The following is a 12,584-nucleotide window of genomic DNA, read 5'->3' as shown; positions in this document are numbered from 1 at the left end:
AGGATTTCGAACCAGTCTCAGCTAATTGGAAGAAGAAAAAGCAGTGGGTTGATGGGTGGGATTATGCAAATGAAGTTTCCAGAAACAGATTTTCTATTGGCTATATCAATGAGCTCACTTGTAACCAATCAAGTAGTAGCGTTTACTACCCAGGAACTTACTATAAAGGCAACCGCGTCTGACTAGTCTTAGTAACTTGTTTTTACTGTTCTATTACCTACACAGCATTATTACTATGTCTGGACGCGGCAAGCAGGGCGGCAAGGCTCGCGCCAAGGCCAAGACCCGCTCCTCCCGGGCCGGCCTGCAGTTCCCCGTGGGCCGCGTGCACCGGCTGCTCCGCAAGGGCAACTACTCGGAGCGCGTGGGCGCCGGCGCCCCGGTGTACCTGGCGGCCGTGCTGGAGTACCTGACGGCCGAGATCCTGGAGCTGGCGGGCAACGCGGCCCGCGACAACAAGAAGACGCGCATCATCCCGCGCCACCTGCAGCTGGCCATCCGCAACGACGAGGAGCTCAACAAGCTGCTGGGCCGCGTGACCATCGCGCAGGGCGGCGTCCTGCCCAACATCCAGGCCGTGCTGCTGCCCAAGAAGACCGAGAGCCACCACAAGGCCAAGGGGAAATAAACAACAGAATCTGTGGAAACTTCAAACCAAAAGGCTCTTTTCAGAGCCCCCACTGTTTCAAAAGAAGAGTTGAACAGGATACACTAAAATAGTTTTTACCCTAATCTGGTGGGCTTTAGATAGTAACGACTGGTTTTGATTGTTGATTAACAACAGTCTTAATGACTTGGAAGTATTTTTGTAGGGTAAACTTTATTAAGATTGGTAGTAAGGCCTAGAATTTGATAGATTGGGCAGCTTAAACTCAAACGTCTCAACTTCTGAGCTAAGCAGAATACTAATGTTTGTCAATGTAAGCTAGCTGCAGGTTGTATGTTCTTAATACTATAAGCCTACCACCTACTCACTCTAATGTCTGGCCATGAGTCTCCTCTGTTTGTCCTCATCTGCTGCAGGAGTTTCTCTGATTATGGCTGAACAAGGCACTGACCTGCTTCCCTGACCAGAGAGTCTTAAATACATTTCTTATTGACAGCTCATTCTAACTCACATGCAGGTTGTCATGGAGTTATTATTATGAATTACCAACGTTATCAATTTTTACAAAAATTTTACATTTTAATTAAAGCAAGCTCCTTGATTGTTCCCAGATTTCGAATCCACATAGGTAGTACAAATGTTCTTCCCTGGCTTGTTGGCTGGCTGGCTGGCTGGCTGGCTGGCTGGCTGGCTGGCTGGCTTTTAGAGACAGGGTTTCTCTGTATAGCCCTGGCTGTCCTTGAATTTAGATATTTGCCTGCCTCTGTTTATGGAGGGCTGAGAATAAAGGCAATGCACACCCATGCCGATTGGTGTGTGTGTGTGTGTGTGTTAACCAGCAATTAGTCCTCGCAGTCTTACTGATACTGGAGAACCCAGGCAGCTTCTTCTTCCTTCCCCAGCAGTCATTCTGAACGCAAAATGATTGGATGCCCAGAAACTGTGAAGATAAAGGGCTGAGGAAAAAGAATCACATTGACTCCTCCTAGGAGAGAAAAAAAAAAAAAAAAAAAAGTTCTATGATCATACCACCTAAATGTGACTGATTGGAGAAGATAAGCAGTGTCAGGCCTAGTTGGCACTCCGATGGGAGACCACGTAGGAATATTGGGTGCTGTGGGCTTAGAAAAATTAAAATGAAAATGAAAAGAGTTTTCTGTGTTGTTTGGGTTTGGGAGAGACGGACCTCATGAGACCCAAGCTGTCTGGGTACTCACTACATAACCAAGACTGGCCTTGAACTCCTGAGTTTTCTGCCACCAGTTCTCAAATGTTAGCAGTACAGGCATGAGTCAACATGCCATGCTGAGGAAGAATGGCATTGTTTGCTTATGCAGGGTCCCTTGTACCTCAGGCTGCCCTCAAACATGCTGGGTAGCTGAGAATGACCGTGGACTACTGAAATCTCTTGCCTCGGCCTTCTAAGTGCTGGAACTATAGTTGTGACCACATGCAAGCTGGGCTTACGAAGTCTGATATCACTGTGCATACCTACTACTGTGTCCAGCTCTGGATTCCTTCAGGTTTGAGACCCTGAATCCTTGGATCTCACTTACTTCATATCAGCTTTGGAATCATTTTCATTTCCTTGCCAATTTTCTTTTGAACCCAAATTTCCCAGGTGTGAGGCCTTCAGGAATGCCTTTAAGCTCCCCTACCTCAACATCTTTCTGTGTCTGTGTTCCCTTTGCTCTGAAAAGACCCTGACTCTGTAGTGTGTACCCTGAAATTAGAAGAGCACAGGCTGATCAAGACAGATGGCTGCTAGGTAGGCACCACTGCATGCTGGATAGATATGTGTTCTTCACTAATCCTTTTAAGCAACAGTCAAAAACAAGTGCTATTGCTATTGTAGATGTTTTGATGAAAAACAGAATAAAGAAGTTAGCTAAGTCCCCAGGATTAGAAAACAAGCACTTCAAACGCTTATATTTTATAACCATCCTTGCCTAAGAGAGTATGAGAAGAAAAATTGAAATAGTGCAAAATTATTACGTAATGGGTACCCTTTGTTATATAGAGGATTACATAAGAAAAAGTTACTTAATTGCATTCTAAACTCTGTAAAGAACTTAAAGGGGAAAAAAGTTTCACAGACTCTGTATAAAGGGGGCAGGTGTTAAAACTTGACAGTATGTGAACAGCTGAAGTCTCAGCGGAGGCCAGCATGGCTTTTATTCAGGACCCAAAACAAAGGAAACAAAGAGACTTGACATGGTGGGAGGATAGTTTTCAGGATCTACAGGACCTGTTTTCCTGTGGTGAGATAGGAGAGGAGATAGAGAAAGACTTGAGGTGTTCTAGTAGCTCCAGGTCCCTAAAAACAAACCTTGGTATTTGAACATTTGCTGGTGAGTGGATACATCATGAACACTGTTTACCTTTTTGTTTTCATCTTCATCAAGACCATGAGGTCAAGACCTCAACTTGCTACATTGTAATGCTTAGTTTAGGGATACAAATAGATACTTGGCAAAAAAAAAAAAAAAAACCCAGGAAGGAGGAGTGGGTAGGTTGGGGTGCAGGGCAGGGGGATGGTATAGGGGATTTTCCGGATAGCATTTGAAATGTAAATGAAGAAAATATCTAATAAGGGGGGGGGGCATTGAGTGTGCTGAATTCAATGCATCACAGACTGGGCAAGCCAGAAAGCATTTTGTTCTAGAGAGTCCGTGTACTACCAGGGAAGGCATCCAGTACCCACTAAATGAAAGCTGCCAATACAACCATTTTTTCCAGTAGATCATGCTTTCTAATGATTCTTAGGGGCAGCTAAAAACAGGCTACCAAGCACAGCATCCCACACAGCTCTGTCCCAGCTCATCCTTAATATTCTAATGTGGTTCTTTGACTTCTGTTATGCATTGTCACTATTTAAACCTCAGAGTCCTGCTTACTGCTAGACAGAATTCTCTAGAGCACAAAATATCTTAGAGCTTTAGTTGGCTTTCAGGCCTTGAGCAGAACTTCAGCAATTTTGTCTTAATGGTCTGGGAAAGTCTTTGTACTGGGGCACACTGATAAAAGTTATCCTGCTACGGCTAAAGAAGTTCCATTTTATGCTAGGCATCCATCAGGTACCCTCCAGTCATTTGTCTGACTCCAGTGTCTGAAAGATAAGTTCCCAGTAACCCCCACCCACAAATAGCCATGAATATCTACTTGTTGTGATATGACTAAATGGTTTCCTGTTTGTTTACTTGACTGCTTCTTTCTGTAACTTGCTCACTCTGAGACCCAAAGATTATTTTGAGTTGCCTTAATCACGTAACTTAGCAGAACAGAACAGTTTTTACTTGCTTGCAATAGATATTGAAGGATTTCATGAGGGTTTTTTTCACCTTTAAAAGTCCTTCCCTGGGCTGGAGAGATGACTTGGTGGTTAAGAGCACCTACTGCTCTTCCAGAGGTGCTGAGTTCAATTCCCAGCAACCACATCTGTAATGGGATCTAATGCCCTCTTCTGGTGTGTCTGAAGAGAGCAGTAGTGGTGTACTCATATGTATGAAATAAATAAATAAATCTAAAAAAAAAGCAAGAAAGTCCTTCACCACACCCCTCCTTCATGGCAGTCTCAAACGTAGCTGTAATTCTGTTTGTCCTGCTAGCAGCTAATCGATAAATCTTTTAATTATAGTTAGACTGAGTCTATGATATTTTCCCAGGGGCACAAATTCCATTACAATCCCCCCCACACACACACACTAGCTTTCCAGATGAGGAAGGTACTTGGGCACCAGAGAGAAACATTCATCTTAGGGTTTTACTAAGTTGTAATGCTAACAAGGAGTCACCATTTGAGTTTTCAGCATATCCAGAACAAAAGCAAAGCAAAACTAAAAGCAAACTTTAAAATAGCAACACCAATTGCTCTTTCCCTTTACATTTCCAAATAATCTCTGGAGAGTAATATTCCTTCCCTAGTTTCCTACCTCTGCAACTCATTTCTGTGTTGTTTTTTTTTTTTTTTTTTTTCGTTGCATTCATTTGGAGTACTATTGTTAAAATAAATATTGAATAATATATATAAAGTTTTATGTATATTGTATATATTCAGTTATATAGGTATAACGTGTTATATATAAAGATATATATGTAGCCATATATGATATGTATAGGCTATTTCCTTAGAGGTTTATAGTCTGATGATCCTAAGTTATAGATTTTTTCTTCATATTTATTCCTTTGTAATATAACACATGTGTATAAAGAGTATTAGGAAGTTAATTGCATATTCTCTCCTCACACTAGAACTAATGAGGGTTCATATGTAGCAAAAGAGCTTCTCCTTTTTTTTTTATTGGATAATTTCTTTATTTACATTTCAAATGGTATCCCCTTTCCCTCCTATTCCATCCCCTCTCCCCCTGCTTCTATGGGGGTTCATACCCACCCACCCACCCATTCCTGCATCTCTGCCCTCAAATTACCCTACACAGGGGCATCAAGCCTTCACAGGACCAAGGGCTTCTCCTCCCATTGATGCCCATCCTCTGCTACACATGCGGCTAAAGCCATGGGTCCCTCCATGTGTACTCCTTGGTTGGTGGTTTAGTCCCTGGGAGCTGGGGGTGGGGGGTAGCGAGGGGAGCTGATTGATTGGTTGATATGTTGTTCCTGCTTTGGACCAAAATAAGAAGGATTAGCATCATTCGAATTCCTACTAAAGACATTCATCACCTATATTTATACTTGGAATCTATTATAGATAAATCAATCCTGTTTTTAAAGAAGAAACAAGTAAGTAGAACTGTTATGCCATTCAGAAAAATCAGACTATGGCATGGAGACTTAAAAAAAAAAAAAGCTGAGTTGTCCAACAGTAAAGTCTGACTTTTCTTATTCCCTGTTACATGTGAGTACTTGAACAGTTGTTTGGCAATGATGCAGGAATCTATAATTTGTTAGGTTTTGAACTTATGGACATTGCTGATATTTGAGGATCTTTCTGCAAGAAGCTAGAGTACTGAGTTCCAGACTCTTTAGTTCATATTATCAGGCTTCTCAAAGCTAAACCCTTATCATACCCACCACTGTCCTTCCTTTTCTGACTACCTTTTAAAAGAAAAAAGAAAAAAAAACCAAAAAAACAAATAAATGATTGGTTAGGGTAGTGGTGGTGGTGGTGGTGGTGGTGGTGGTGGTGGTGATTTTGTTTTGGGGTAAAGTGGATGTAGGGATGACATGACACAACAGCTCTTACTTTAAAGGGAATGAGAAATGGTTTATTCTGGACCTGAATTTGAGTGAGCATGACCTAACAACAGAAATTTAGGTGACCCCAAGTTCCACATTCCAACATGTAAGCATTTTCTTGATGTTTTGCAGTTTTACAAGACAAAGAAAGTCATAACACAAGACAAGCTTAAAATAGATCAGTGGACACATAAAAGGGATGGATACAACAAGATGGGGGAAGCTCTTCTATAGGGCTAAGATGCTATGTAATGGCATTCTTAGCATTTGGATAGATGGAAGCTAGTAGTCTGCTAAGTTAGTAGAGTTGAAACTGTTTTTATCTGTTCAACACAAGATGTTAATGCAGATGCAGAAGCAGGCAAGGGATGGCTGTGTCGGAGGCTAAAGCTAGCCCAAGATGCAGTGATCTGTCTCTGCAGTCAAACCATTGAACCCTCCACATTCCCGCAGTTCTAACTAGTCAATCAGTCCCTGCAGACCCAGCTTCTTCTCAGGAATTCTCATTTACAGGTCTCCCTACTGGCCAAGTATCATATTTTCTGCATACTGGAGCCCACATAGTACTTACTAAATATGATAAGGGGCCTCGCAGTAAGGAACTCTTTCTTAGGATCTGATGTAGATAAGGCTGAGTATTGGGCAGGATAACGGTCTTCAGGAGAGAAGAGAATGCAAAGGCATTAAGAAAAGAACTCTTGGATCATAACAAAGCTATCAGCTACCATGATCTTGATCTGACTTTCTCTGGACACCCCCAACAGACCATCTGTACCTAACATAGCACTACATATGACATTAAAAAGGATTATGTTACCTAGAGTTAAAATAATGAAGAGCATGGTTTGACTTAATGGCATGAAGGAGGAACTATAAATCAACAAAAATGTCTTTAAACTAGATTAACTATGCGCTTTGCCATGTATTTCCAGTTACCTGTACTCTGTGAGCTATCTTACACTTAAATGGCTAGAAATGGAACTCTGAAAGAAGCCACTATAATGATGTCAATTCTTAATTCAGTAAAGTACAAATATGGCTTCATTTTTTTTAATCCTGACTAACTGTGTTTTGGGATATCTTACATATTAGTTTAACCAAAAGACATCAGTACTTAAGGTATAAAAAATATGAATGTTGTTATTAGAGGCTGATGACTTTTGAGTAATTTGAATAAGAGTTAACTCTAGCTAGAATAAATGTTTAATTAAAACCTAGATTTTTTTAAATACAATTATACTTAATAGTGAATATAAATATATATACTGTCTTAGTTAGGGTTTCTATTGCTGTCACCAAATACTATGACCAAAAATCAAGTTGGGAAGGAAATATATATATATATGCTTGAATCATTTAAACATGAAAACTAGTTTTAAATAAGGTACATGTTTGGTATAAGCAAACAATCAAGAAAAAGCTGAATAATAAAAGGAAATATCATTTGTAACTTCATTAAAACCAAGATTAGTATTATTATATCTATATAGATTTATATACTTATTATATATGTTTATTATATATTTATGTAATATAGAAATATATTATATATAACATTAATATTTTATCTTAAATATAAACTTTTTAAATTTTAATTATAAGGTATTTAAGAATGAAAAATTGAGAGAAATATTAGTTACATGGAATGTACTCAGCAGTCATTGAATATGAGTATCTATTATTTGTCATTTCCCAATCTACATGAATGTGTTCTCAGACTGTGAAAAAATTCGTCTCCTTGAATTTAATAGTTCATGAGCTAGCAAGAAGTACCTGGATATTGTCTTGACACGTAATCAGAAAGAAATCTTGGACATTATGTCTTATTTCTTATAGTTGATTAAGTAGTGTACTTGTGTTTATCCATTTAGGAAATCTCTGTAACAATCAGAATTTCAGTTATTATATTTAAAAGTACTTTACAGTACTATATGCTGTTTATCTAAAGGAACAAATTTTATATAATTTAGATATTTGTCTTCTAAATTGAGTTCACAACCACTAGACAGTTTAGTGAGAGTGTTCTAAATAGGCATAATTTCTTAAAAGGAACTTAGGCTATGGTTAAAGTAATGGCTGACTAGTCAAAAAGCAAACAGTCTAATGGTGAAACATTTAATATTAAAATCTACTCACATATTTTAAATGTCTTCTTAGTGAAGAAATAAAACAAGTTTTTGTTCTTTTAAGGTTTTGGGGGTGAACATTACTAAGATCAATACTTGAGAACATGTTCTCTTAAAAAATCAGAATTAATATTATTTCAGGGAACAGAATTTTGATCACAAAAGTTTTATGATCTCTGTACTGTATTCATCTTAGTTATAACCACTTACATTTTCATAATTCTTTCACAACCTAAGCTAATCTTAACATTGTTATCATTATTTAAAATTTTGGAAAACAACATTAATGAGGTAATGCCGCAGACCCTCTGGGTCCCTGTGTCTGCGTGGAACGGGGTCTCTCGACGCGGGTGGGCAAAGCGTGGATGAATGAGTGACAAACAGACACACACACAGGAGAGTTCGTGTGTAGAATCTGAATGTAATTTTGCAACTCGAGCATCAGAGTTTTTATGCAGAGGACAATAAGGAAGTTGGATGACATTCGCAAGGTACAATTGAGGTAACCCGAATCTTACATAAAACAGGGGAATGCAAACACAAAAGGTCTAACTGGAACCACCTGGGATAGAATTCATTGATAACAGCTGGGATCAATGAGGGCTCCACCTAAGATTAGAAGCTCCACTAATCTTAGGAGCCAGGGTCAAGGGCTTCGCATCCTTGCCATAGTTCCTATTTTAGTCTCTTGTATAGTGCACCTTCCCCTTAGGCCATTGTAAATACGTGTGTATGGGTGTAACTCTGCTATAGTATCTATTCTGGTTTCTCCTTTGGTCTGAAACTTCTTTCTTCCTTAGTGATGGTAAATTCCTGTGTAAGGGAGTGACTTACCTTTTACAATCTTGCTGAATTCTAAACCCATGATCTTGCTCAAGGACATTTCTAGGACTGTTGGAACACTGGTGGAAGGCTTAGGCCATGTCAGAATTCAATTTTAAAAAGCACTTATAATAGGAAAATACTGAAAGAGCACGTTGATCCATACACTAGACTAACTCGGGAATGGAATGCGGGAATGAAAAATTACTGTATGGGTAGGGAACGCTAGACTCCAGGAGGAGAGCTTCTTTGAAACTCTTTTGCCTCATGAGTGACTTTTAAGCCTCTCAGCTTGTCTAGTTGACTCGACCGGGGCATAGCATTTCTCCCTTTCTTTTTTTTTAATTTTAGCCGAAGTTCCAGGATGTCCCGCCTCATCGTAGCTATAGACCTCAGGAGTACTCTAAAGATGAGTGGAAACACCACAATTACTAGTAACACAATGCCAAAAATAATAACAAGTAGGAATATATATTGAACCCAATCCAGGGGGTTCAATGCACTTAGGTTGTTTTTTAAATCTCTAGCCAATTCATCAATGTTCCAAGTGTCCAAGTGACTTTTACTAATATCTGAAATTACCACCTTTACTGTTCTAAGTCATGAGAAATATCAGTATTTTTTCATACTCCCTGTAAATGAGATTATAAGGTAAGGGGGTAACACAAATGTATTGGAAAGAAGCATGACATTTAGTAGCTAACCTGGTCTTAATATTAGCAACATCTTGCCCCATTGCTAGCACTACTATTTCTATGGCGTTAACCTTTGTTTCTAATTTTTTATTTATAATATGTAGCTCTGACAAGGCTATGGAAATATTTCTATGCTTATTATTAACAAAACTGAGCAGTATGTAGCTGCTGATCTAAAGCTGTGGTAGATAATGTAAAAGAAGTTAAAATTGCAGTAATTCTTAAAATCAGTGCTGCTACAAATCTCTTAGTCTAATAAGTTCGTTTAGTGTTTTTAAAGTTTGTAATCTTGAATTCTCGAACCAAGGAACTAACTTTACAGGCAGCAAAACATTAAGCACGTCTCTTTAACAAGATCATAACAGTAGATTCCTTATCTAATATGGGATCTACACAATTAGTTAAATGACAAGAATTACAATGAATATGAAAAGACTTGTCAAGATTGGTGATCTTAACTCTTAAAATTATTTAACAATAAGCATATAGGTAAGGTACACAAACTTTCATAGCTATAAGGAGCTGGCCTGAATGGCCAAAAACAGTGTCTCTGACTAAATTTTGTCCAATACTTTGTAGCAGTTCTTCCACCTCGAGTCAGCTTTTTTAGTTGTCCCTAAGTTGACGCCAGGTTGGCTCTCCTTGTTGTAGCCCATGGTGGAGATAGGAAGAGTTTCTTTATTTTGCTTGTGTGTGCTCTCTCTGATTTCTCTTTCTCTGTGCACTCAATACAGCTTTTTTGTCACCACTGTCAGGGCACTGTCAGTTCCTACTCACAGGTCAGCCTGTCACATTGGAAGCTAGCATGCTCTTGCAGCATTCTGTGGAAAAAGCAGAAACACTTCTCTTTTCCCTAATATTAAGTATCTGAACAGGATCATGCCGTGTGCCAATAGGTGGATCCCTTTATCTCAAGAGCATGTCTGATTGTAGGGTACCATAGACACTCAGCAAGATTTTTTGCATCCAAATTTAATAATTTTTTTAAGATATAGATTTAAAGTTCCACAGTACTCTTTCCTTGAAAATTATAAAATTCTTAGTAACATGGGTAACATTAAATTGTTGACAAAACATCTCAAATGCTTGGCTGTAATGGCCAGTTTTAATTTGATTTGGAATACCAAGCAAAAGGAATCAACACAGGCAATGACTAACTATACTTTTAGTTGCTTTTCTTGTTAAAGCAGTTGTAATTAGAAAGACTAAAAAGGTATCAATAGTCACATGTGCATATTTTACTTTTCTAACATCAAAAATGAGTATCCATTTGCAATGATTGATTAAGTATAAGTCCTCGAGAATTAACACCAATGTGTGGAACAGGTAGAAACTGAGGACACTGAGAGCAAATCTTCACAATATGACGTGCACATTTATTTATTTAAGTACCAAATTATTATTTTAAGCCATTTATATTTTGATGATGTAAAGAATGAGATTATATGGCCAATTATTTTTGTATAAGGTCCATAATCTACCTGTGACAAAAATTTAGCGTGGCATTGCCTTAAGAGGTCTTTTCTAGGCAATCTTAAACATTTTAAAACACCATCTACAGCACATAATTATCTGTGCTGAAGCAGGCGGAAACTCAAAAGATTAAACATGTGATCTAATTAACATATACCTTTTTCCCATAGAAGGGTTGTTATTAAATACAGTAAATGGGATGCATGCATGAACTTATAGAAGAAGCAAACAAAAGCATGCATATAAGCAATTTTTAACTTATTTTTAGGATGAGTATCAATTTTGTTTAAAATGATGGTATGCAATAGGTCAAATATCAATATTTTGCAATAACCAATTGCTGTTTGGAAAAAGGAATTTTTAATTCTTAATTAGCACCACAGCAGCTTTATAATAGGATGTTAAAACTTTGAGGTGAAGAAGGATGATTTTACATTAATGGTTTTTTTTGCCAAAGAATAGCTGTGGACATTTTTAACAACAATAACTAGAATCTGTAGCTAATATTTGATTACCACCGATTACAATCACTACCAATAGATTACAGAGGTTTCCTCTACTTTCTGTTAAAGCCTTTTTTGTTCTCACCAGTTAATTTGAATCTCACTTGATAACACCTAACAGAGGCTTAGGTTCTCCTGTGGTGAATATAGGTGAGGTTTTAACCAATTAACACCTTTTGGAAGCTTTTGAAAATAAAATTTTGGAGCAAATTTGTACCAATTTTCCAGTATAACTAAAACCCTAAATATTAGAAAAGATATTGCCTCTGAATCTTATGAAGCAACAACTATTCCCCAGAACTTTAAACTTCCCNTTAGAGACATTAGCTAATAAGATACTTTTTGTTTAGGAAACAATATACACTGAAAGATTTAAACTTTTTGCTTTTTGTAATGAAGCTGACAATAAAATTTTATTACATATTATAAAGCTATGTTAGCCATACCTAGGGACAAAAATCTTTAATGGTCACCAGTTCACTAGAAGTAAACTCTTTACAAATGGAAAAAGATAAACTTTTAAATCTATAATAATTTTATATGAAGTAGGCAAGCTATCTTGTAATGCCTTTATAAGTTTTACAGCCTGATTGACCTTTTATAAATCTTTAATTTAGACTTTATTATGAACAACACCTGGGTAGGTCTGAAGAAAAGAAAAAAAAAGTTGTTTAGCTAATCTCCCTGAAGGCAGGGAGGGGTGAAGTTTTAAGAACTTCTCTAGGTGCAGTCTGCAAAACACAAGAAACTTTGCACAAGCTTTTTTGAGGCTGTTCTAAGTTTTGTATCAACCCAAATGTATATATTTTCTAATCTGAGCATCTTGGCCCTTCTGCAATGAAGACCGATTCTAGAGGAACAATTTAACTGTCTATGTCTCTAATTTTGGACAATCTTTCTTAAGATGACTTATACCTTAAACATTTTCTTTTATAACCTTTTATGGTCCTGTAAGGCCACAACCATAGCCAAACTGATTGTGTGAGGGTCTAATTTCTGCAAAGATGAATATATTGCCGGGCGGTGGTGGCGCACGCCTTTAATCCCAGCACTTGGGAGGCAGAGGCAGGCGGATTTCTGAGTTCGAAGCCAGCCTGGTCTACAAAGTGAGTTCCAGGACAGCCAGACTACACAGAGAAACCCTGTCTCGAAAAACCAAAAA

At 38.0% G+C, this 12,584-nt stretch overlaps 1 protein-coding gene across 1 annotated transcript; it reads left to right on the top strand.

Moving 5' to 3' along the window:
• The first annotated feature begins 199 nt into the window (after positions 1-199).
• Positions 200-675, top strand: LOC110308103 (histone H2A type 1-B/E). The gene has a single exon (XM_021180456.2). The coding sequence runs from the start codon at positions 236-238 to the stop codon at positions 626-628; it is 393 nt and encodes a 130-aa protein (XP_021036115.1). The 5' UTR covers positions 200-235; the 3' UTR covers positions 629-675.
• The last annotated feature ends 11,909 nt before the right edge of the window (positions 676-12,584 follow it).

This window comes from Mus caroli, chromosome 13 (genome assembly GCF_900094665.2).
Source record: "Mus caroli chromosome 13, CAROLI_EIJ_v1.1, whole genome shotgun sequence".
Classification (NCBI taxonomy): domain Eukaryota; kingdom Metazoa; phylum Chordata; class Mammalia; order Rodentia; family Muridae; genus Mus; species Mus caroli.
Note: the sequence above shows the minus strand (reverse complement) of the source record. Positions and strands in the feature narration are given on the sequence as shown.

Bases quoted from the DNA above. Each gene is read 5' to 3' on its own strand.
- LOC110308103 (XM_021180456.2), top strand. From the start codon at position 236: ATGTCTGGACGCGGCAAGCAGGGCGGCAAGGCTCGCGCCAAGGCCAAG.